General features: G+C 40.9%; 1 protein-coding gene and 1 long non-coding RNA gene across 8 annotated transcripts; one reads left to right on the top strand and one right to left on the bottom strand.

Moving 5' to 3' along the window:
* Positions 1–11,307: 11,307 nt before the first annotated feature.
* Positions 11,308–20,965, bottom strand: LOC127302392 (uncharacterized). 7 transcript variants are annotated; one of them, XR_007852878.2, is made up of 5 exons: positions 20,677–20,965; positions 12,393–12,765; positions 11,948–11,986; positions 11,688–11,852; positions 11,308–11,583 (listed from the first exon to the last, which is right to left on the bottom strand). It is a non-coding gene; the product is annotated as an uncharacterized lncRNA (long non-coding RNA). The 7 variants fall into 7 exon arrangements; XR_007852876.2 differs by adding an exon at positions 12,908–12,991 and having other exon boundaries at positions 11,688–11,986; positions 12,569–12,765; positions 20,677–20,963; XR_011745702.1 differs by having other exon boundaries at positions 12,495–12,765; positions 20,677–20,962.
* LOC127302393 (protein FLOWERING LOCUS T) lies at positions 14,344–20,392 on the top strand. The gene is made up of 5 exons (XM_051332844.2): positions 14,344–14,819; positions 15,513–15,574; positions 16,773–16,813; positions 18,870–19,086; positions 19,721–20,392. Exons 1-5 carry the CDS (start codon positions 14,622–14,624, stop codon positions 19,737–19,739), a joined length of 537 nt encoding a protein of 178 aa, XP_051188804.1. The 5' UTR covers positions 14,344–14,621; the 3' UTR covers positions 19,740–20,392.
* Positions 20,966–25,001: the final 4,036 nt, after the last annotated feature.

The following is a 25,001-nucleotide window of genomic DNA, read 5'->3' as shown; positions in this document are numbered from 1 at the left end:
ATTCGAAGGAATTTGGCGAATAATTCGTCGGCTGCTGCTCTTTCGTCGGGAGAAAGAACGTTCTTCCAAGAATCTTTCGGCTTAGCCTCAAAGACGTCGGCAAAGCAAGGGAGCTGGGACTCGGTTGTCGAGGAATCCTTGACATAAAACCATTTCAGTCTCCATCCTTGCACAGATTCTCTCATTGGGAAACTGAAGTAGTTAACCTCTGAACGAGCCATGAACCCCACTCCTCCAATGACAAAAGATCCATTGATACTGTTGTACCTCTTTACATAAAAGATCTTTTTCCACAGCCCAAAATGAGGTTCGATGCCCAGAAACGCCTCGCATAGGGTGATGAACACAGCAACGTGAAGGATTGAGTTGGGAGTGAGTTGCCATAGTTGGATCTCGTAAGTCCGCAAGAGGTGAAGAAGGAATTCGTGGGCAGGAAGCGAGAGACCCCGATACAGAAACGACAAGAACACCACGGTATAACCAGCAGGAGGATTGGGCCGAGAAATCGCACCTGGAAGGATCACGTTCCCTTCGTCGGAGGAGATTAGCCCGAGGCTTTGGGCCCGCTTCTCATCACGTTTCGTGATGGAGGACGCCAGCCAATCCCTAGTCTTGGCTACCGAGCCCGATGGCGCTGGCGGTGTCGGAGCTGGGGGAGGAACATCTGGAACACTCCTCTTCGGAACATTTGAGGAGGATTTGGCGGCGGCGCCACCGCTCGTGGAACTGGCGGCGGCAGTAAGGTTCTTCTTCTTCACCATTATGAGATCTAGGAAGGATCGGAAAGGAAGTGGTGGCGGCGCAGCGGTTGCGAAAGGAAGAAGAAGAAGAAAGGCAAGAGGATGCTAAGGCAAATGTAGGGGAAGATTAGGGATTCTCGCCCTTTGGAGATCTTAAGAGGAGGAGAATTGCGTGGGCACGTGTCGTTGATGTCAGTTTATCAAGTGGACGTTCTTCCAATTGATGGCTGCGAGAATCGAGGGCGAGAAGAGAGAATGGGCCCAGCGGGTCGCGTCTTGTCAGTCAAAATCAAACCGCAGCAGTCACACGTCAACAATGACGTCATAAAGAATGCTTGAAGCACTCGAAGGAATGAAAAGCTATCGGATGGTGGACTCGAGTCTATGCACAGATTGCGAATCATCTGTGCTTAGACTCGGGGGCTACTCCCATCGGGAGCGCTGAGCGCACCCGATAGATTGAGGACTTGAAGAAAAAAGGGGATGAGGAAAAAACCTTTGCTCAGCTCTAGTCTGCACCCGGTTGCAAGCACCCGTGCCCAGACTCGGGGGCTACTCCCATTGGGAGCGTTGGACGCGCACCCGACAGAATTTTTTGTGTACTCCGGGATCATGTCCGGGGACTTGATTCTGTGTTGGGTCACGTTGTTTTGCCATTGGTAGTTAACCAACAAAAGTTGGGCACGTTACTCATCATCCCTTGCAAGCGGAAGATATATCGGATGACCTATGAAGATTTGCAGAAAACCTTGGCAGAGAAGAATGTTCGAGTGGTACAACTTGAGTCTACGCACGAATTGCAAGCATCCGTACCTAGACTCGGGGGCTACTCCCATCGGGAGCGCTGACGCGCACCCGACAAAAGAAGACGATGCTGATTCAAGATGAACAAGAACAATCAAGGAGAAGAACATCAGAAGAAGACATGCTTCAGTCTCTACCCGAACAATGTTCGGCTAGACACTCGGGGGCTACTGACGTGGGCATTACCCTTCGGGTAACCGACATTGCCCTATCCTATATTGACTAACTGGAGGCCCATGAAGACACTCGGAGGCGAGATGGGCAACCTGGACGGCGCACCAGAGGAATCCTTGACGGGCAAGACAAGGAAGCAGCCGAACAAGGAAAGAATAGATCTAAAAGTGCTGTAAACCTAGTCGTACTCGGTTAGACCTCTTGAGACCTGGCCACCTATATAAAGGCCAGGAGAGGGGCTGCCGAGGGACACAATCAATCTTAGTAGCCTTAGCCACCAAAAGTCTAGAGCTAGGTCGCCGTAGCACTTAGCCTCTCGACGAGATCTCAGCCGAACTATTCGGCACCCCATTGTAACCCATTATTATCATAATCAAGAACAGACAGGCAGGACGTAAGGGTTTTACCTCATCGAGGGCCCCGAACCTGGGTAAATCGCTCTCCCCGCTTGTCTGTGAACCGATGTCTCGTGTCAGCTTGCAGGATTCCGTCAACCCTAAGCCCCAAACGGAGGGCATTGCCGAGGAGTACCCTCGATAGAAGGCTTAGGTATGAGGATCACATGTTTTCACCAAGTGTTAATGCTTTGCTCCGGTGCTCTATTAAAAGGAGTACCTTAATTTCCAGTAGATTCCCTTAAGGCCCGGCTGCCACCGGCTGGTAGGACAAAAGATGTTATACAAGTTTCTCATTGCGAGCACGTATGACTATATATGGAAAACATGCCTACATGATTAATAATCTTGATGTTCTATCTTAATGCTATTTCAATCCTATCAATTGCCCAACTGTAATTTGTTCACCCAACACTTGTCACTTGTTATTGGAGAGTTACCACTAGTGTAGATCGATGGGAACCCCGGTCCATCTCTCATCATCATATACTTGTTCTATATGTCATTGGAAGTAGTATCAACTATTTTCTGGTGACATTGCCTCGTATTCTTATTCTTTATCGCTGTATTACTGTTACTATTGCTCTCATATTACTGCTGCTTTCACATCACCCCTGTTACTAGTGCTTTTCCAGGTGCAGCTGAATTGACAACTCAGTTGTTAAGGCTTATAAGTATTCTTTACCTCCCCTTGTGTCGAATCAATAATTTTGGGTTTTACTTCCCTCGAAGACTGTTGCGATCCCCTATACTTGTGGGTTATCAAGGTTCCGTCCGACGGCGGCGGAGGGCCATCGTACGCATCGAGCCCCCCCTGGCGCCGGTCACGGAAGTACGCGTCCCGTTCAGAGAGGTTCCTGGGGAACCACTCCGGCATGGCGCGCTCCTCCTCAGTCATCATAGAGAGGGCTTGCTGGATCTCCTCCTCAAGCGCGGAACACCCCACGAGTTGCTCCCTTAGAGACACTAAATATTATTTATATACATTCATATCTAAATACATCTAAATTTAGGCAAATCCTATAGACAAAATATATTTTATTACTACATAAATAGTTTTCCTGCAAATGTACATAACATATTGCAAACTAATGATAGTACAAAATATGACATTTATATATCTGCAAGGGGTTGATACTTTCAATCCGATTACGGATTGTAGTATGATAAGAATTTTTCTTAGAAGACCTAGGTTTAATCGAATCTTAGGAAGCACTGCTAAAATAATGTAAAGAAAACATCTACAAAACTTACTAGTTAATTTGATTTTATGTTTACTGGACCTATCTAGTTTACTTTTAAGGAGGATTATGTTCAACGATAGAAATAGGCCAGGGTTAAGGTTTCTCCTGCAGCTATGCATACATATATAGTTAAAGTGCAAATGTGTAACAAATAAAATAGAGATAAGAGATTTGTGAGTAGCACATCCGTAAATACTCTTGCCCCTAAAGTCAAAGGTGATAAGAGCCTCTTGGTCCAACCAAAGCATTAAGCTAGATGATTGTATCATTGATCCCGAATGAATCACTAAACATGTACCATTACTTTCCCCTTTCTATCACTGAGGTTTCGTGGTAGCACTCCGTTCTCCACTCATCCCACCTCTTTTTTTGACCGATCTATAAACATGGGCACCTGTAGATCATCGAATTGAGGCAAAGAGACAGGGATACAAGATTGCAAAACTCATATTCCATCCTTACACATATTATAAGATTAGATGCACATAAACATGATAACCCACAAGTATAGGGGATCGCAACAGTCTTCGAGGGAAGTAAAACCCAAATTTATTGATTCGACACAAGGGGAGGTAAAGAATACTTATAAGCCTTAACAACTGAGTTGTCAATTCAGCTGCACCTGGAAAAGCACTAGTAACAGGGGTGATGTGAAAGCAGCAGTAATATGAGAGCAATAGTAACAAGAATACGGCAAAGAATAAGAATACGTAGGCGATGGCACCAGAAAATAGTTGATACTACTTCCAATGACATATAAAACGAGTATATGATGATGAGAGATGGACCGGGGTTCCCAGCGATCTACACTAGTGGTAACTCTCCAATAACAACTGACAAGTGTTGGGTGAACAAATTACAGTTGGGCAATTGATAGGATTGAAATAGCATTAAGACAGAACATCAAGATTATTAATCGTGTAGGCATGTTTTCCATATATAGTCATACGTGCTCGCAATGAGAAACTTGCATGACATCTTTTGTCCTACCAGCCGGTGGCAGCCGGACCTCAAGGGAATCTACTGGCAATTAAGGTACTCCTTTTAATAGAGCACCGGAGCAAAACATTAACACTTGGTGAAAACATGTAATCCTCATATCACAGCCTTCCCCTCCGGTTGTCCCAATTTCTGTCACTTTGGGGCCTCAGGTTCCGGACAGCAATATGTGCAAACAACTTGTAGATACAATCTAAGCAATAATTATAGAGCTTAAATCTAAGATCATGCCACTCGGGACCTAGTGACAAGCATTAAGCATAACAAGATTGCAGCAACAATATCTTCACAAACTTTATAGATAGACTAATCATAATGTATCATCCATCGGATCCCAACAAACACAATACCGATTACATCAGATGGATCTCAATCATGTAGGGTAGCTCATGAGATCATTGTATTGAAGTACATGAGAGAGAGAGAGTACCAACTAGCTACTGCTAGAACCCGTAGTCCATGGGGGAACTACTCACGGAGCATGATGGAGGCGGTGGCGTTGATGGAGATGGCTTCCGGGGGCACTTCCCTGTCCCGGCGGCGTGCCAGAACAGAGATTCTGTCCCACGAATTGGAGTTTCGCGATGGCGGCGGCACCCCTGGAGTCTTTCTGGAGTTTCGTCAATTCGTATCGCGTTTTTAGGTCGAAAGGGGTCTTATAGGCGAAGAGGCGGCGCAGGGAGGTGCCTGGGGCCTCCTCACCATAGGCTGGCGCAGCCAGGCCTGGGGCCGCGCCGCCTTATGGTGTGGTGTCCCTCTGGCCCGCCTCCGACTCTCCTTCGGTGTTCTGGGGTCTTCCGGGAAAAATAAGATACTGGGTCTTTGTTTCGTCGAATTCCAAGAATATTGCCCGAACAGCCTTTCTGGAACCAAAAACAACAGAAAACAGGAACTGACACTGTGGCATCTTGTTAATAGGTTAGTTCCGGAAACGCATAAAAACATTATAAAGTGTGAGCAAAACATGTAGGTATTGTCATAAAACAAGCATGGAACATCAGAAATTATAGATACGTTGGAGACGTATCAAAACACTGCAAGGATTCACCCCAACCCGCAGCGCGTGAGGACTACTCACACATAATATCAAGATCAAAATCAAAGATAGAAATTATTGTGGTAAATACTTCGATTGAAATCACAATATTTTTACAATGGTTGCTATTTCTCAAGTGGATATCTATTACAATGGTGATCGCTATGGCTACGGCTATGGGAGAGATTGGTGATTGAATGGATGAACTATGGTGGTGAATCTCCCTTGGTGTGATGTAGACGGATTTGATGGATGGCGGCTCTTTTTGGTGACGAATGGCTCTCCTTTTGGTGACGGTTCCTTCATAGAACTTATAGGGTTTGACCTCAGAAAGTCTGCAGCACACGGTACGGGTGGATGGTACGGGCGGGGCTTTCCCGTACTGATGTTTGTTAAACCTTCTGCAAACCGCCTCTTCGAGTTTGGTCAACTTTGCTGCACTTATGACCCAACTTTCTTCAGTAATTGCATATACATTTGTTATTATGATGTGATTTTCTGCATACCATTCAAAGCTATGAGAGATTGCACATATTTCCATTAATGAGTCATTTGTAACAAATTGAGAGGTAAACTTAGTCAATTTCTTGACTTAACTAAGGGTTTGAACGCGAAAAAGTGGCATATTTCACAGCCATCAACTTCCTCAAGCTTAAACTTGATCGTTGATGTCTACGCACGCTTTTATTCCTGTAGACAGTGTTGTACCTCCAAGAGCAGAGGTTTGTAGAACAGCAACAAGTTTTCCTTAAGTGAATCACCCAAGGTTTATCGAACTCAGGGAGGTAGAGGTCAAAGATATCCCTCTCAAGCAACCCTGCAATTAAGATACAAGAAAACTCTTTTGTCCCCAACACACCTAATACACTTGTCAGATGTATAGGTGCACTAGTTCGGCGAAGAGATAGTGAAATACAAGTAATATGGATGATTGTAAGTAGTAACTGTAATCTGAAATAAATATGGCAGCAAGCGAACATGTAACAGAACTTGTTGGAAACGATGTTTCAATACTTAGAAACAAGGCCTAGGGATCAAACTTTCACTAGTGGACACTCTCAACAATGATCACATAACTGAATAAATAAATGCTACTCTTAAACACTCTCTTGTTGGATAGAAACATCATTCATTGTGTAGGGCTACAAAGCACACCTCAAGCTGGAGTAAACAAGCTCCACAACTTCATAAAGGAACCACACACGATGCGCACACTGTCACCATCACACCGTGGAGAGTGAATCCGGAGTTCATATTAAAGTAACCTCTAGAGTGCATAATAGACCGTTGCAATTTAGATCGAGTACTAACATAGCATACACACTGTCAACAATAGCTATGAAAGGGGGAATAGATCACATCAATACTATCATAGTAATAGTTAACTTCATAATCTACAAGAGATTACAATCATAACCTACACCAAGTACTACATGATAAACACACTGTCAACTTTACATCATGGAGGAGGAATAGACTACTTTAATAACATCACTAGAGTAGCACATAGATTAATAGTGATACAAAGCTCATGATCACATAAAGATCACACCATGGGAGAGAGAGATGAACCACATAGCTACCGGTAGAGCCCTCAGCCTCGGGGGAGAACTACTCCCTCGTCATCATGGGAGACAGCAACGGCGATGAAGATGGCGGTGGTGTCGATGGACATGACTCCGGGGGCAATTCCCCGTCCCGGCGGCGTGCCGGAACAGAGACTTCTGTCCCCCCGAAACTTGTCTTCGCGATGGCGGCGGCTACGGAACTCTTCGTGGAATATCGTCCATTGTTTTAGGGTTTTCACATCCGGGAGCATATATAGGCGAAGGGGTGATGTCGGTGGAGTCCCGAGGTGGGGTCCCCACCTGGCGGCGCGGCAGAGGGGTGGCCCGCGCCCCCCTAGGGTGTGGGCACCTCGTGGCTCCTCTTCGTCTCCTCTTCGGTGTTCTGGAAGCCTCCGTGGAAAATAAGACAGTGGGCTTTTGTTTCGTCCAATTCCGAGAATATTTCCTGTGTAGGATTTTTGAAACCAAAAACAGCAGAAAACAGGAACTGGCGCTTCGGCATCTTGTTAATAGGTTAGTGCCGGAAAATGCATCAAAATGATATAAAGTGTATGTAAAACATGTAGGTATTGTCATAAAACTAGCATGGAACATAAGAAATTATAGATACGTTGGAGACGTATCAATCGTCCTCGAGCAAAAAACAAAGAACCATAAGGAACTTGACATTTAAACCAAAATAAGGAGAAGGTAAACTCACTTACAAGTGGTAGCCTTATGAGTCTAGCACTTCTTCCATTCGAAATCTTAGCATAGTTAGAGAGGTGCAAGAATATAATACAAGCATTGGTAACTCGAGACAATCACAATAAAGATTTATGAGCATGAATAACTAGTTGCGTAAACAATCAGTCTAACTTAAGTAGTTAACTCTCAGTTTTCCAACGAACACTAGGAAGTTTATTATCATCAAAATTAAGTATAAGCATTCATGTTAAAAGAGGTATAAGCAATGAAGTAACTTATTTACGCCCACATCAATAGATCAATACTATATAAACACTTACTATCTATTCATTGCTTTTCGAGAAGATCCATCTAGTAGTAACGAGTCCATGCCAAGACTTGAGAAGTGATACTTTTGGATTCCAATGATAGTTTCCAAACAAGAGTCATGACTGACCTTTTAGTAAACTTTTGCAACACTCAAGGGGCTAATAGTACACATGAGTAGCTGGCTACCCGTGACTTCAACTCAATAGCTAAAGTTGAGATTTATACCTCAAATTGTTCATAAGCCAGCGGAGTTGTTATCATCCCAAGAGTGTGCACCACAGTTTGTAGACAAGCTTTAAGCATTATCCTACTTGATTCACAATATTATAGGTTGGCATGCCTCTCAGTTACAACTAGACTTCAGTTCAATAAAATAACTCCTATCACGAATGGTATCAAGTTTATCACCATATCTATGGAGTTGAGTATCTCCAAAGTTAAACCCTTAAGACAATCGGTCATCATACAAGTCATATTTCTAGACTTCTTCTTGTTGTACTTGTTTGAAAATATTATTTCCAAGGCAAAACTCGGTTAACTAAATAAACTAGAGTAAGAGTTTTCACAATTAATCAAACACACAAATAAAAACTCTAATTATTTCAAATTACTTCCACTAATACCATATCTTAACAACTCTACTGAGTAGCATAAACTATTTCAAACTTCTAAAATGGGAAACATGGGATATACCTTTTGTAGGTGACTTCATATTTCTCTTCCCTATGATGTGTTCCTTCAAAAATCTTGGTAAATATCTCTCATTAATAATATCAAAGTAAAGAGGCAAATATAAATCCGCTTTTTCATGAAACCTTATGGAATCGCCTCTTCAAGTCTTGTCAACTTTGCTGCACTTGTGACGCGATTTTCTTCAGTAATTGCAGGTTCATTTATCATTATGACGTGATTTCCTGCACACCATTCAAAGATAGGAGAGATTGCACATATTTTCATTAATTAGTTATTAGTAATAAATTGAGAGGTGAACTTAGTCAATTTTTTGACTTAGCTAAGGGTTTAAACATGAGAAAAAGTGGTGTATTTCACAGCCATTAGCGGTCTTTCTGTTCTTTCATTAATATATCATGCAAAAAATCGATAAGAACAACTTGCAAAGTAGAGCACTAGTATCATACCATCAAGTTGTATCCATGCCAGGAAGACAAAATTGTCGAGGTAGATGACCTCAACATTCCTTGTAGGAATGAAAATGCAGCATAATCTTCTTGTCATCATTTTTTACAAATATCTCTTTCTCACCATAGTAAATCATCAAGTTATTGAGCCAATCATCACCCATCTTGCTTCGAAAATCTGTCTTTATATAATATTCATGGCTGCATATACTCTCAACTGATGATGTTGCCACAGGTAATATCAATGTAAGTGTAATGAGGCGATAGACTAATGAAAAGATCAAATGATGTCCATTTTGAACCAACTTGAGAGCAAGACCACTCCGGCTATCACAAGTTAAGAACTCGGGGCTTCTCTTCATATTACATCAATGTATATGTTGAGTTGGTCACTTAAGAGATAGCAATCATGTGAAGAGAACATCAATAAAATACGTACTTTCAAGCTCAACTACCTTGTCATGATAAAATGAGCTAAATGAGTCTCTAGAATCAATGCATGCAATGCACTTTAATAGGCGTGTAAAAGTCTCACCAAATCTGTTGTTCATCTTAACAATGTTTCTATGAAGCACCTCATTAAAGATTTGTATCTTGTAATGATGCAAGCAAGTGACCATCTTGTGTAAGTTCCTTGGATAACCTCTAGCATAAATGTTATCATCCATATTCGGCACTATAATATTTCTTCCATCAGAAAAGTTAGTAGCGGCCAGCAAGAGAGGTTCCCATCCATCATCTCTCGATTTCTGTAGTAGACTTTACTTTTCACAGAGACAATCATATTCATAGCGCAAACTATATTCTGATCTTTTGTTGCAATGTGTATGATAGATCATTTGTTAAACCAAGCACTCGAAGCATCAAATGAAAGATAATAACAAATTCAAAGGTTTCCATATATGTTGATCATATAACCTGAAGTCAAACCTCTCTCCTCAACATCTATCCCACCATGAGAAATGCTATCTAGCAACAAAATCACTGAATCCCATATTTGATGAATCCGGATTAGTGTTCTATGGTGTGACCACCAACGTGTATCACCTGGTCTTGCTAAACTTGTCTCTTGACGTTGACCCATATGATCATAATGCTTTTGCAACAACGCATCTTTCTTCTTACAAGAAGCACTCATCTACAAAAAAAAATGTCCATTTAGAAATTAGAATGAAAATTTAAGTGAGCAATGACCAATTTTATTTAAGTGACCAATGTACAGGGACTAACCATGTTGACAATCTTATTCAAGTGACCAAAAAAATCAACAACAGCTAGAACACCTTTCACAACAGCCACAACCACCAATTGCAGTTGGTGGGCAAAGCAATGCACATAAAAAGCATGAGGGTTGTCAACCAACACCAATGTTTTTAAACCATATAGCCCCCCTCGTATATTCGATGCACCATCATATAGTATCCTAGGATGTTAGTACATTAATGTCATTACTCTCATATGTCGTATTATCATCTCTCAAAGACTGGAAGGCCGTGACTGTGGAACACCTGGTCGCGCCGGTGCAAGACCTATTCCTGCTCCCCCGGGTGATGGGAAACGGCCGCTCAAGTGACGCCGACGTGCGCAAGCAGGAGTTCATCGATGCCACCAGCACCAGGCGATCTTTTGCCAAAGCCGGTGACGTGTTGACACTGTCGTGCTCGCCCTCATGGTGCACACCCAGCAACGGTGGAATTACGCGATTTTTACTAGGATGGGCAAGCCGGAGCAGAAGAAGCTGCAGCACATCTTCTAGCAGTTTCTCCTTGCTCGCTCAAACCCGTCCAGAATATCTGGGTCCATGGTTGAATCCCATCCATCTATGACGGCTCCAGATGAATTCTATATAGTCGTAAATCAATAACCGGCCGCTCGAATCCCTTGAACTGTTAAATCCATCCAAATATCCGATCAACACTTAAGCTTGTCTCGAGTACACTGCAGTATACTCACGAGATTCAACAAATTCTTGCATCTGCATGAATCAGGTGTACTGATAAGGGTATCGCCTTGTGTTCTACAAACAGAATGAATTGATTGAGATTGTTAGAGAAACCAGTAAACAAATGCCACAAGTCAAACCTGCAAGCTCCTAGAAAGCAAAAAAAAAAAAAAAAAAAAAAAAAAAAAAAAAAAAAAAATAGCACAGAGTACCCCCACAGGATTCAGCATAAGCTGCTAGAGCAATGTACCACAGGTTATGATCACCTCATGGCCAGAAAGGAGATAAACATTTGGAGAGAATAATTGTCACTTGAGAAACAAGAGGAGCAGTTTAGCTTAAATCAGTCTTATTCCACCACTACTGGGCCCACTTGCCATTGTCATTAGTGCATAATAACAGAATAAAATCCCCACCAACCCAAGTCTCTCTGGACCCATCCATCAGAAAGCCGTCAAGTCAACCGCGACCCCGATTTACTTTTCCTGGCCCATTGCTGCCACTGTATCCAGTCATGCCCGCACTGTAGCCCGTCATGACAAATACCTAGGGAAAGAGCATATATGCTATAAGCTACATCCTCCATTCTCATTAGATGCAGATTGCCAAATGATAAGATTGCACTCCATTAGAATAGATTCAGCTCTGACCTGGATTAGATGAACTTTAGTGCTGTTGACAGCTGGACCGCGAACAATCTAGAGGGACCATAGGCAGCAGAGAGGGTTTGCAATGGCATGCATGGCAATAGTTTGTCCACGGAAGTCAGGTGTAGGTAGTTTGCAGTGGAGGGAAATTCCTTGTTGCCTTTTCGCCTGCGATTGTCATGCAAGAACTTTCAGCAATTCAAAGTTGATCTTCTCTGCCTTTCTGCTAGCAAGAGATGCCCATCTGATCTGCACGACTGTACCTTTATTCCAACAAGATTGTGACATGTTGAGTATATTCCCTATACATAAAAAAGGTGGGTTATGATCTCACCGTATATTAGCATGTCCCCAACAAACTTTGTATCAGTACACGTGCAAAAGTAGTTATCCAAATGTCAAAAGCAGTTCGTACCACGGGAAGAGCTAGCTTCCTTGTCAACAAGTTTCTTCGGAAACACCAATTTGCATCACTTAAATATTGGCAAAAGAAATACTAGGTTGAGTGTCCTTTTTTTAGCCTATTTGCCTCGATCTTTTTTTTCTCAAGCTCTTGGTAGTTTGTAGTTTGGTAATACATGCACTTATGTTTCCTGGAAGACTGATGGTATACCCGTTACCACATGCTTCTTTTTTGCAAATTACCACATGCTTTCTTTAAGGCCCCATTGGCACGAAGGTATTGGCTAGGAGTTTTAGAGACTTAACTTATTTTCTGTAGAGTTTCTGTTAGTTCCTGTACACCAATACTCCTAATATTATCTCGCATGCATGACCAGAAAAGGGGAAAGAAAAGGTTTAGCACAGTACGGAGCACTTATTCTGAAGTTGATGCCGAGTAAAGGGTTCAAAATGTAGCAGCCATGGTCCCCAACTTTTATTACCAGCTGAAAATCTGCATGGATTCTTCATGGTGCTCCTTATTAGCTGATATTGATGTTTATGTGGAGAGCCGACACAGCTGCATGTGGTATTCTTGCAGGTACTGGTACAGCTCCTCCGTAGAATGATAGCACCTATCTCAACTTGAATCAGGAGATGCTCATCTGGTTCCCATTCGGGTATGAATGATCCTGTACAGCTGTGTATTATGTGTTCATGGAAAGCAGCCAAACATAAGTACATGATGATGGTATAACATACATTAAAAAGTTATATCTTACATGGACTTTCAATAATGTAGGGATATCACAGATTAACATCGCTGTTGTAAGAAAATATACCACGGGATAAAATATCAAACTGTGGAAGTCCTGTGCGATTGCCATCTTTCACAGGAAGTGTCTAGCGAGCAGTTTCCCCACACCCTAAAAGTCCAGTGAGCAGATCTTAGGCTTTAGTTAAGGAAATAATTTCCTCCCAAACTATGCACATGGACATTTTGTTTCCTTATCGGAGCTCAAAAAAGGATATGCCATTTTTTCAAGTTCTTGCACAAGAATCAGGGGCGGACCTATGTTATGCCACCAGGGTGCACTGGACTGAACACCCCTGTAAAACTATTTATCAATGTAACAGAGAATGTGTAGTATGGGTGGCATCTGCTGTCTAAGGAGCTACAAACAGTGACAGGCAAGTGGACACCTGGTGAATTTAGTTCTAGGTCGGCCACTGACAAGAATCACATTATAGTCCCATGCTCACCAGAAACCGTCTTAATTTATCAAGCAGTTGAATATATTCAATATGGAAACTTGTAGAAGACAGTCTTAAACTTTTCATCGAGTTAACTGAGCAATGAAAGTGGTCAATATAGGTTTTCCAAACCCATTATATTAGATTGTGCAATACCTCTGGTTAAAACATAATGAGAAAAGTCAGAGATGAGTGAAGAACCAGTTCTCCAAAGTAAAAAAAAAATACGTCAAATTTTCACCAAGTATCGATCATAGCAGTTGCCAGTTTTGACTACTTTGTCCTCCTGATCAAAACTTGCCAGTTTCCAAGTACCCAGCAATATAGCGTACAAGAACTAACCAGCCTCACAAAGTCAAGGAGGCTACTCATGTTATCCCAATATAGGAAATATTTAGCTTTCCTAATCTGGTTATAAGATATCAAAGTCAAAGGAGGTCCAAGTTTACTGAAAATGAATCACAACGAGACAACCTGCTATTCTCAAGAACACAAGGATGGCCACCATCTAATTGCAAAGATTTGAAGTTTTGAACATTATATTGTCACTCATGAAGCCTCTAATTGTTTCTCCATAAGAAGCCCCGGTAGGTGACTACACCCAGCTAGCATATAAGGGATATAAACACATAAACAATGGTCTGGTAGGATAGGTCCTGCGAATAGTTTCTCCCTGAGGGTGAAGGGTGAAGTACTAGATACTCCAATTGCCATCAAGGGAACATTGCTAATGACATGTTTCTACCTCCCCAGGTTTCATCCTCCTGAATCCTGATGTTGATCGAAATATTCTTTCTACAGCTGAGTGCTCACCACTCACAGAAGTATCGTTGAACATGAAACGACTCGTAGCAAAACTTTGTCCTAGCTCAGGCAAGGCGCCATGCGGGGGAGGCTAATTCTTGGAGCTTTAAGCATACCTCCAGATCTTTGGAGAATATATGCAGGAGCAACTGACCTTAGAAGCCATTCACAAAGATCATACAGCCACACCTACAACTAGGCCATCTGGAGGTTGATAGGTGCTCAACATTTCCATGCAATAGAGAAGCAGCTAAGGGAAAATAATATGATATGAAAAGTTATATTCCATTGGCTCATAGTGCACAATGGAATGTTGGGAACATAAAGGTGGATGCCTCGCTCCTAATATAAATTTACGTCGAACTACTCTGTTCTTGCACACAGAAATTTTCTGGCTAGCCTCCACCATATTGAATATTTCCCACCCTTAGTCGACCACAACCAAGGCGTCAGTAAAATCCTCTCATCTAGCCTTCAGTTCAGTAATAGTACTGAATTATGTCGCGAGGCAGGGATCCTTTGGCATTGAGCCAGGTAATTGGTGATGTGTTGGACCCTTTCGTGAAGTCAGCCGCGATGAGGATTAATTATGGTGAGAAGGAGATTACAAATGGCACTGGGTTACGAGCATCTGCTGTGCTCAATGCACCCCAGGTTGAGATAGAAGGTCCTGACCGGACGAAGCTCTACACACTCGTAAGTGACACTATATTGTAGAATCATGGTCTGTATAATGCACAAGGTTTTCGGGCATTGTGTTAGGTGTCAAACAAAATCTTTCATCGGAAAATAGCTTCAACTCCTACTCAAAAGGAACCTCCATTTTTAAGAAACTTAAGCACAAATATAGGCTATTGTAGAAATCCAGAGGTGATGTTTTATAAAAAAAAACACCAGACATGTAGGTTACACAGAACATTATTGCGATAACAAATTAGACCACCACCCCAGATAGTATTTGTTGCTTATGCAAAGAGTATCACCTAATAACCTGTTGGTAGTGATCAAGTACATCAATGCTTTTTACCATCGATGGTATAAGAATATTGGATAGGTTGAGACCCTGAGCTGTCAGTTTTGCTTGAATGGAGTTTGAAGTCCTCTTCTATTAAAGTTGCATGGTTGCTGCTATGAACATCCCCTCTTTGACCGAATAGACACAGCTAGACAGATAAATTAGTTAGAATGTCTGGAATATTCAACATCCAAATCATTTGCCCGAACCCTCTATGGAAAAGTACATAAGTGACCCCCTCCCCTTTCTTGCTCTCTTTTTTTTTCCTTTTTTTCTTTTGCTTTGTAGAGTTGTGTCCTAGATCTTCTATTAGGTATGCAACTGCCCATTTATATACATTTAAATGCTAAGATATAGAACTTACCTCTTATAAGGTCATGGTGGATCCTGATGCACCAAGTCCAAGCAAACCAGAATACCGGGAATATTTGCATTGGTGAGCTTATTATATTTGTTATACAAGTATTGTATATGTACTCTCATAAATCTCCGTAATGAAAATTACTTAAAAACATACGAGTGCTACTTGCCACATTGTTTTTATGTTTATAGTTCAAGAACCCCTTACTTAGATAACCTGCAGGATTGGAATGCAGCCCTCTCGAAAAAGGAGGGGGGTGTTTCTTTTCCATACATCAACAGCTGAAGAACTCTTGTTCTATATGCTATTGGGTAAGAAAGTACCATTTCTGCGGTAACCTAATTCTTTTCTAGCACCATAATTCCCTTAAGCTAAGAATTGTTCAGATTATCATTCTTATCAACTTCCCTTTAGTTCTCAAACTGATAATATTTGGTAGCTAGAAAATTAGATAACCAATAGTGCTGCTTTTTAATTATCTTAATAGTTTCTACATTCTCCAACAAAATATTTTAGCCTTCAAGGACTTTAAAAGTTACGAAAAAAATGCATGTGATCTAACTGAAAATGACATTAAACATGCATGTGATCCAAATAATACAGTTAAGGAAAACATAAGCATTATAAGGCTGTCATGTGATGCTTACCATTCAAAGGGAATCTTGAACAAACCAAAGTGGTGGCACTATGCCGCCAATGCTTAATGGTTTTTTGAACCGACGAATGCTTACTGGTAGAAGATATATTGCTTAAAACATTTATTAATATTTAACTGACAACTATGGTTCCTTCTCTGTTTATAAACCAGAATAAACTGGAACTTTTACTTTATAAGTGTCAATATTCTGTGGTGAAGATTATTTAGAAGCTAAAGGCTAGCAGAAGATTTTAGGAAACTTTCTTATTACAAAATAATATGGAATTTGGCACCAACCAGCATTCCATAGGTTGGTATGATAAAACATGCTGGCTATTTGCAACAAGTTGTTAATTTGGCTGAATGGTGAAGTTCTCTCAGGCTACTTACTATTAAGAATTTGGTACAAAAATATTTGTCAAAATACCATGTAATTGATAGTTTAATCTGATCTGTGTTTGCACAACTCAACTCCTTACAGAAACTTGCAATTTGACCATACGTGAACATTTAGTTAATTTAACAGGATTTACCATTTATGTACCTTACTTTGCATCATGTATGAGCAGTTATGTTACAGATAAAAGATCTAAAGGTGCTGTCTTGCTTACTTTTCTTCTTAATTGATTTATACAGGTTGGTGACAGACATCCCTGAGGCAACAGATGCACGTTTTGGTGGGTAACACCTAACATAAGCTCTAATAATGGAATAATTATACATAACTGTGCAGGTCCCTGAGCTTATTCAATTGTCACAGTGTCAATGTGACTAAGTAATAAGTAGGTAGAAAAAATTATGTCAAATGGAAAAAAATGAAAATAGAGATGTGACTAAGTAATTAGAGCAACACGGCTGTTGCCAATGTGATGTGTTCCACAAAATCATTTTGTGGACTAAGCATATACCTGTAATTTTTTATGGAATAATCAAGTAAACTCTTTTGCTAAAAAATGATGTTTGCATAAATTTTGAAGATGATAAGTAACATGTTTACAGTGCAAGCTTGGTGGCTTATTTTTTGTAGCTGGCAGCATTTTAGATTTTAAGGTAGAAATCTGCAAAGTGTGTTTACCTATGCAACAACTCATATTAGACACCAATATTAAGGAATCAGTTATTTGAAAGCAAATGTTAAGGAAATCAGCAAGTTTAAGAGGGTGCATCACATCTTATAGTTCTAAGCCTGCATCCATGGTTCATATTCCCAGAAGAATAAAACTTTGCAAGGAAAGATGTCAACGAGGATTTTAGAAAATTAATGCATCTATTGAACTAAAAAATATGATCAATTCAGTAGTTGTTCAAGATTGCTATGGGTGCTACATTTACTATCAGTCACTAACATCTGCATAGCATTTCATTTAACAAGTTAATGTACCATATGCTGGGATTCTTTGTCTTTAACTAGGTATTTTGGTTATATATCCATATACTTCTTGTTTTTCTGGATTTAAGGTCACACTGCAGCAACTAAGAAGAATGAAGACTAGGTAGTTTTCAAGTATGCTGAATACTAAACTACACAGAGACATGTCAAATGCACATACATGTGAAACAAATGCAAAGCACTTTAGAAAGAGGGGTGGACCCTGCCATAATATGTGACTGCACCTATTTTGGATGCAGGTTAAGCAGTTGGACGGTTGTTGCCTGCCCAACAGCACCTCAAGTTGAGTATCTGAAACCGTGTAACTTTCTGTAGGCCCCACTTGTTGATATTTGTCAATCTGTCGAGTCTTCAACTGGAAACCAAGTTGATGGACAAGCGTTACTTGCTTCACTGCTAGACAGTGTACAATGTTTGACCAACGGTATCTTATGTGTGGGGCCACAGAAATACAAGATACACCTATATTCCAAATTCATCAAACATAATTCAGATGTTCCAAACATGCTAACCTCCATTTCAAACTAAAACCAAAACACTAGAATAATATCCCGCTTAGAATACCAAGCTGTACAGTTTTTGCAGTGCATTATACCCCATTGAAGATGCTGCCTACTAGCGCACAAGTACTTATTAGCATGAGTAGACAAAACATAGTTATGGCTATCACAAAATACTATTGCCAATGTCCACAGAAAAAATACAAGCACTATGACTCAGCCACATTACTACTTTAGCAGCCAAATATATCTTCAGTAATGCATACACCACAAATTAGCCTAACCTATTTATCTGGCTTAGACTAGTAGATAGATACATGTTTCTACTATTCAGTAACGAGTTTTAAAATTTTAAACACAAGTTAAAACATTTAGAACAGATTAAACAGAAGTACCCTAACATGCCACAGCCAACACATTTACTAATCTGAGGGAATTGTCACAATTAGTGTAGGCAATCAAATTATCTATGTCCCTTTTTCATAAGCTTGTCAGTGGAAAATTTTCACCTACATATAATCAATCTTCAGTTTTAATATGTTTATGTTCTGCCTGGTTATTATGGTGGATATGCAGCACATGGTATTTGGCACGATATTTCTGTCTGCAGAGACCCACATTAGGTATACTTAGGTATATAATTTTGAGGGAAGGTAAATAAATAAGGCAGCACAGGGCTGAGCTGCCACTGAACTACGGGAAATATCTGTCAAAACATTGAGGAGCATATAATCCAAATTAATTCAAACAATGACAGTCTGTAATTTGAAATGGTCAAATCTATTCTCCAACTTTACAAAAATCAAGTCAAGCATGTCTAATATAGAATACACAATGTTTCAGGCAATGAAATAGTTCCCTATGAAGCTCCACGGCCACCTGCCGGAATTCATCGGCTTGTTTTTGTGCTATTCAAACAGGAAGCACGGCAAACAGTTTATGCACCAGGATGGCGGCCAAATTTTAACATCAGAGACTTCTCAGCATTCTACAATCTCGGACCACCAGTTGCTGCACTATTCTTCAACTGCCAAAAGGAGAGTGGTGTTGGTGGCAGAAGGTAGGCGCAGCTGAAATTTCATATTTTACTTAAGAAAATAGTAAAAGATAGGTGTGACTATGAGATAGATACATAGCCACATAATCACACGGGAACCAGGGGAGCCAGAAAACAGCACTCGACTCATATGCGTAGATGCATAGCTAGCTCATTAGTATTTAATCTGAAGCAACCATGGGGTTCACAGATATGATCTAGGGGGAACAGTTTCTGTGAATTGCTGAATAGTCGACATCAACCCATATATTCATAAAGGGAAGAATTTTAGAGATAACAAATACACATCGCTTTTCAAAATATAGTAAATCCGAGCTTAATTTTCTTCGATTTAATTAGGGCATAAAATCTTTATTAACAAAATAGTTATTTCTTCATCCTTCTACCAATGAACAGTTTACTCTTACTAACTACACTTACACTACTGCCATTCCAAGAAAGAAGCAACACAATAGAACAGCACAAAGAAGGCTAGGATGTTCCCCCAGTCTCGATATATGCAAGAATGAGCCACACATAAAATAATGCCAACAAAAGAGCACAATCCCCATATTAGTATGCGAAACCAGGCATGTTGTTTCCAGGAGAATAGCATTTCGTTACCAGTCCTGAACATATTCCTTTTCTGTATTAATAGGTTCCAAGGACCAAGCTGAAGGATGGATGGATGTACAAGATCTCTAGACGACAAGGCAGTACCATTCACAATCCAGAATTATATAGTCCACATAAAGCTTTTGACAGCGCATTAACATCAGTTAGCAATCAAGTAGTCCAGCCACTGATTCATCAGGTATGAAACAAAGTAGCATCGGAGTTCTCATACCCAAGGCCCGGTGCATGAAGCTCCCACTTTGCGCGGGGTCCAGGGAGGGGTCGGACCACATTGGATCATTGTATGCAGCCTTTCCTTGCGATATTTGCAAGAGGGTGTTTCCACGACTTGAACCCGTGAGGTCACAAGGCAGCAGCTTTTACCACTGCGCCAAGGCTCCCCTTCAGTTCTCATACGTCACATGTCTAAAGTAAATCCATAAATATAATACATGCGTTTTTTTTTTCATATAAGAAATTGTGAGCCTAAGTGTGACCAAATCACTCAGTTGCTAACGCCATTAGTCGTGTGTGTTTTTTCCTTCTGTTTGATAAGTGTGGATGTACAAGCTAAAATTCTTGAGATGATTACGGTCCTGCGAGACCAAACTGAACTGCTTGAGCTCACTGAGGCCGTAAGAGCCAATCTGAGTGCAAATGCAAAAGATTTGTGTAAACAAATACAGCACGATTTGGCAACCAACGAGTTAGATTACTCCAGTTCCCAGGCAGTTGGCCTCATTTCAGCAACTAAACCACATTCAGCGTCGATCCACCAGATCACAATACCTCTACGGATTCAAGCGCGAATAAACGAAATTCCGCATTTGAATTGCGCAAGACTGTCCTCAGCGCGAGCGCGTCCCCATCATCCGAACACGGCAGCAATAATACCAAATTGCCAATACAGATACGAATACACCAGCGAAACCTAGACAATCAGCGAGTACCAAGGAATGACGAGGGCCACATGAGGGGTGATCGGGATGCAGGCATTACCCGTTACGCGGTCCGGCGATCTGGCCGGCGACCCGAGACGAGCGCATTTTCAAAATGCCAGCTGCTCGTCCAGCCGCTGGGTGGGGAGGGGCAGGGGCAGGGGCGAGGGAAGCGCGCGCGACTGGAGAAGTCACTCCCCTCGCTCCGGCGCCGCCTCCGCTCTGAGGGTTGGTGGAGAGGGGAGGCGGCATCGACGGAGGCCGACGCCGGCGAGGAGATGGGGAGGAGCGGAGGGAAGTGTGGATCGGGCTGAGCCTGCGGTACCGAACAGGGCCAGGCCGGGCTGGGCTTAAGAAAATACGTAATGATATGTGGCTAACATACTGGGCTGAGGCCCAACCAAAATGTCGTCTCGTCGAGCACACATGTTGTGCTTTCCGTTGTGCGGTCATGCTAAAATTGGGTATTCAATTATTCATCAAGGTTCCCCTAAAAAAAATTATTCATCAAGGTTTTGTCAATTCGGTTATGAAGTTGGTCTCTACGATTTCTTTCTCTGTGCTAGTAAAACGGAGAGAGCACAGATTTTTTCCAGCCATCCAGAGGAATTTGACAACGTGATCCCATCTCACCGTACTTTTGTTAGCAGTTGAAGGTCTTTCTTGCCTTTTGAGGAGGAGAGGGAATGAAAACTTATCGGGCATCGTTGTGGCGCCCCAAGCACCCCCAGTCAATCATTTTCTTTTCGCAAACAGCTTGCTTTTTCAAAGCAAATTTGAGTGGGGCTAATGAGATCAATAAGGTTATTGATATCTGATGTAGGGCATCAGGACAACGGATTAATAGGGACAAGTCCTCTATTCATTTTAGCAAAGGTTGCCCAGCTGTAATCATGGAAGAAATTAAAGTGCTGCTCCAAGTACCTAATGAAAGCTTATCTGGTAAGTATCTTGGCATGCCGACACATGTGGGTACTAATAAGAATGGTACTTTTAAGTACTTGACAAACCGAATTTGGAAAAGGATTCAAGGTTAGATTAAGCAAATCCTATTTGTTGGAGGGAAGGAAGTCTTGATTAAATCTATCGTCCATGCTATCCCAACCTTCTCGATGTCCTGTTTTAAACTGCCTAGAGGGTTATGCCAAAAAAAAAATGATGCGCTGCTCAGAAACTTCTGGTGGGGAAGTAAACATGGACAAAGGAAGCCTTGCTGGTTTTCTGGGGATACACTTACTATGCCCAAATTCATGGGTGGGCTCGGATTTCGTGATACATAATTGTTCAATATGGCACTCCTTGCCAAACAAGCTTGGCGTATTTTGTTAGAACCCAATTCTTTGAGTGCCAGAATACTAAAATCTCTATACTTCCCAAGTTGTGATCTGATGCAGGCGAATCTGGGCAATAGGCCAAGCCAGATATGGAGAGCAATATTAGAGGGAAGAGAAGCTTTGAACCTAGGAGTTTTCAAGAGAATTGGTAATGGTCAAAGTACAAGAATCTGGTAGGGCAATTGGATACCTCGAAGTTCTAGACTTCGGCCTTTTGTTGCTCTCACAAACAATCCGCCTACTTTGGTCTCGGAAATATTAGATCATTCATCGGGATCTTGGAAGCGTGAAGTACTTCAACAACATTTTCTGTCTATGGATATCACGGGACCTATGGGCATGGCACTTTGAGAAGTCTCGCCTTTTTTGGTCCGCTCTGCATATAGAGTTCTTGTGAACACAAAAAAAACACAGGAGGACTGGCTCGAGGGGAGGCAATCGAGTTCATCTTCATCAGCAGACGGAAAGCTTTGGTGCAAGATGCGGAAAGTGAAGGTCCCAAACAAATTACGTGTTTTTTTGTGGAGACTGTACCGCCAATCTATACCTACTAGATCAATCTGATTTCATAGGAATATGGCAGAATGTTGTTTTTGCCATGCTTCATTGGATGATTGGAGGCACTCATTGATATATTGTGTGATGGCACAGAGTGTGTGGGCGTTGTTGGATGAAGAACTAGTTGAACACATCTCCATTAATCAATGCAGTAATGCTAAAGAGTGGATATTTTTTCTCATTGAATCTTTAAACCATTCTCGGCTGGTAAAGTGTGTTATCACCCTATGGACTATTTGGACTGCAAGAAGGAAGGCCATCCATGAGGAGATTTTCCAAAGTCCGTTTGCGATCTATAAGTTCATTGAAAATTGCAACAACGAACTGAATAATCAAGGTGCTAAAACTCAGACCAGGTCGATGATGGGGACACCTCAACGGTTAAGAGCGCCTACTTGGATTCCTCCTATTTGATTATGTTAAAATTAATGTTGATGTCGCAGTTGCGAGATCTGGAAATCGTGGTGTGGTGGTGGCAATCTGCCGTAGTGTGGATGGACATTTTATGTGTGCTTCAACTCTGGCTTGTATGGGTATTGTGGATCCTGCCACTCTGGAGTCCATTGCATGCCATGAGGCATTGATGTTGGCTAGTGATCTACAGATTTCCAAATGTGTTATAGTTTCAGAATGTAAAGAAGTAGTGTCTGCCTTGAAGAAAAACTTTCATCCAAACTTTAGTAGTGTTCTGTGTGAAATAAAGAAGCGTAGTGCTGAGTTCATGGATGTTAGATTCATTCATGAAAATAGAGTTTCTAATGGGCATGCCCATGATCTAGCTCTTAGCTCTCTGGATTTAGTACAAGGTCGCCGCTTGTGGCTTCTTAATCCTCCAGATATTGTACCCTTGGTTATTGAGTAATAAAGAGCTATGATCCCTCAAAAATAATCTAAAAAAATGTTCTTTAAAAAAAAGTTGTGCGGGTACTGAAGGAATTTAGTTAGTGAATGATTCCTCTGAAATTCATTCGTTCAAACAAAAAGGCAAACTGATGTGGCGTGCCCTTATTCTTTTATTTTCGTTTTTTGTCGAATTTTATCATCATATTTGTAATAGCCGGTTGTATGCATCCTTCGATGGCGCGGAAAGAAGCCAGATAATGAAACTTCTATTTTGTAAAAAATAAAATTTATCAGCAGGCTACATATATATTCATTTCATTTATCCTGGTGTATTTTTTCCTCTGAAATATCAGAAACAAAAAAGGAACCAAATGAACAAACATGCAAATTTGGCCCCAAGAAGAAAGATTAGTGTGATCCACTATGATGACGAAAACTTGACATGAACATTGGGAATCCAGACAGACACAGTTGATATGACGACAAGATTGTACTAATACATTAATAAGCAATATTTCGTTTATAGAGATGTCAAGAAACATTCTTGCGGTCAGAAGGGAAATGCTAGTTTGCATGTACTATTTTTCAGATAAGGGAGAGTATAATCACAAGTTGACATGTGCACGCAAGTGACGTGGGTGAGACTTGAGAGTACCCTGTGTGCAGTTCTATCAGAAGAAACACTGAACGTAAAACATATGGATTATTGCGTATGTCCGCAATTGTTGACTTCTCAGCAACAAACAAATACACAAGTAGCACAATGTCAACTTATGAGAGGTTTATGAAAACAAAATGCTACAATTGCAGAAGTTGAACATATGGTACTCCATCATAACCACACGATAATTAAAAAAAACTTAAAATAGTACTCCATGACACCTTGGTTGATAGCAATAGATCTATCTTGTATGCGCCTATTATTTCGGCAGGTACCCAGGAGCATAAAAGTAAAAAAAAAATCTAAATAGAAATAGACAAGTATATTTTATTGCAAATGAAATACACAATTACATGTACATGTCTTATGTGTGCATGCAAATTTGCATGAAAAGAAGAGTTTTATGGCATGTGTGAAGCAACATGGCTCCAACTCCAAAACAAAACAAAAATCAGAGCGCCCGGTTTAGAATTTTCGCCGACGATACAACATGTGTCCTTCATGAAATTTTGCACTTATGAAAAACAGAGACATATATATTGGAAAGAATATCTTAACTTTTTAATATTTTTTCACCATATTAGTATGCATCTAGAGCCAAAATTCCGCCATGTTTTCAGATATTTTTCTTATTTTTGTGATTAAAGAAAATGGTTTGTACATTATAAGCTTCTGGTTCATATTGTGAACAACTTTTACTATGAAGAGAACGAGTCAATGACGCAATCAATTTTTTCTACTTTGATCATTAATATACAAAAAAATGGATAATAAAAATTAATATCATTAAGTAACAAAAATATTCCCTGATAAAGTTTTGCTAATGTATACTCCAATTTGTCAGGGAGTATCTAGGAAAGTTAAAATCGGGGAGTTTCGGAAAGGAGTTCATGGCCTCGCATATTAGAGCAAAACTTATAATCCTATTGGCTATTGTAGATAGACAGTTCGATTTTCAGGATTGCAATGTTAGAAAAAAAAAGTCCAAAG

Source organism: Lolium perenne, chromosome 5 (assembly GCF_019359855.2).
Source record: "Lolium perenne isolate Kyuss_39 chromosome 5, Kyuss_2.0, whole genome shotgun sequence".
Taxonomy (NCBI): domain Eukaryota; kingdom Viridiplantae; phylum Streptophyta; class Magnoliopsida; order Poales; family Poaceae; genus Lolium; species Lolium perenne.
This window is presented reverse-complemented; position numbering and strand designations above follow the sequence as displayed.

What these genes read in the sequence shown, in the direction of transcription:
- LOC127302393 (XM_051332844.2), top strand. Translation starts at nt 14,622, where the DNA reads ATGTCGCGAGGCAGGGATCCTTTGGCATTGAGCCAGGTAATTGGTGAT. An exon ending in GGACGAAGCTCTACACACTC is followed by an intron (nt 14,820 to 15,512) that starts GTAAGTGACACT and finishes ACCTCTTATAAG; the next exon opens with GTCATGGTGGATCCTGATGC. An exon ending in TACCGGGAATATTTGCATTG is followed by an intron (nt 15,575 to 16,772) that starts GTGAGCTTATTA and finishes TGATTTATACAG; the next exon opens with GTTGGTGACAGACATCCCTG.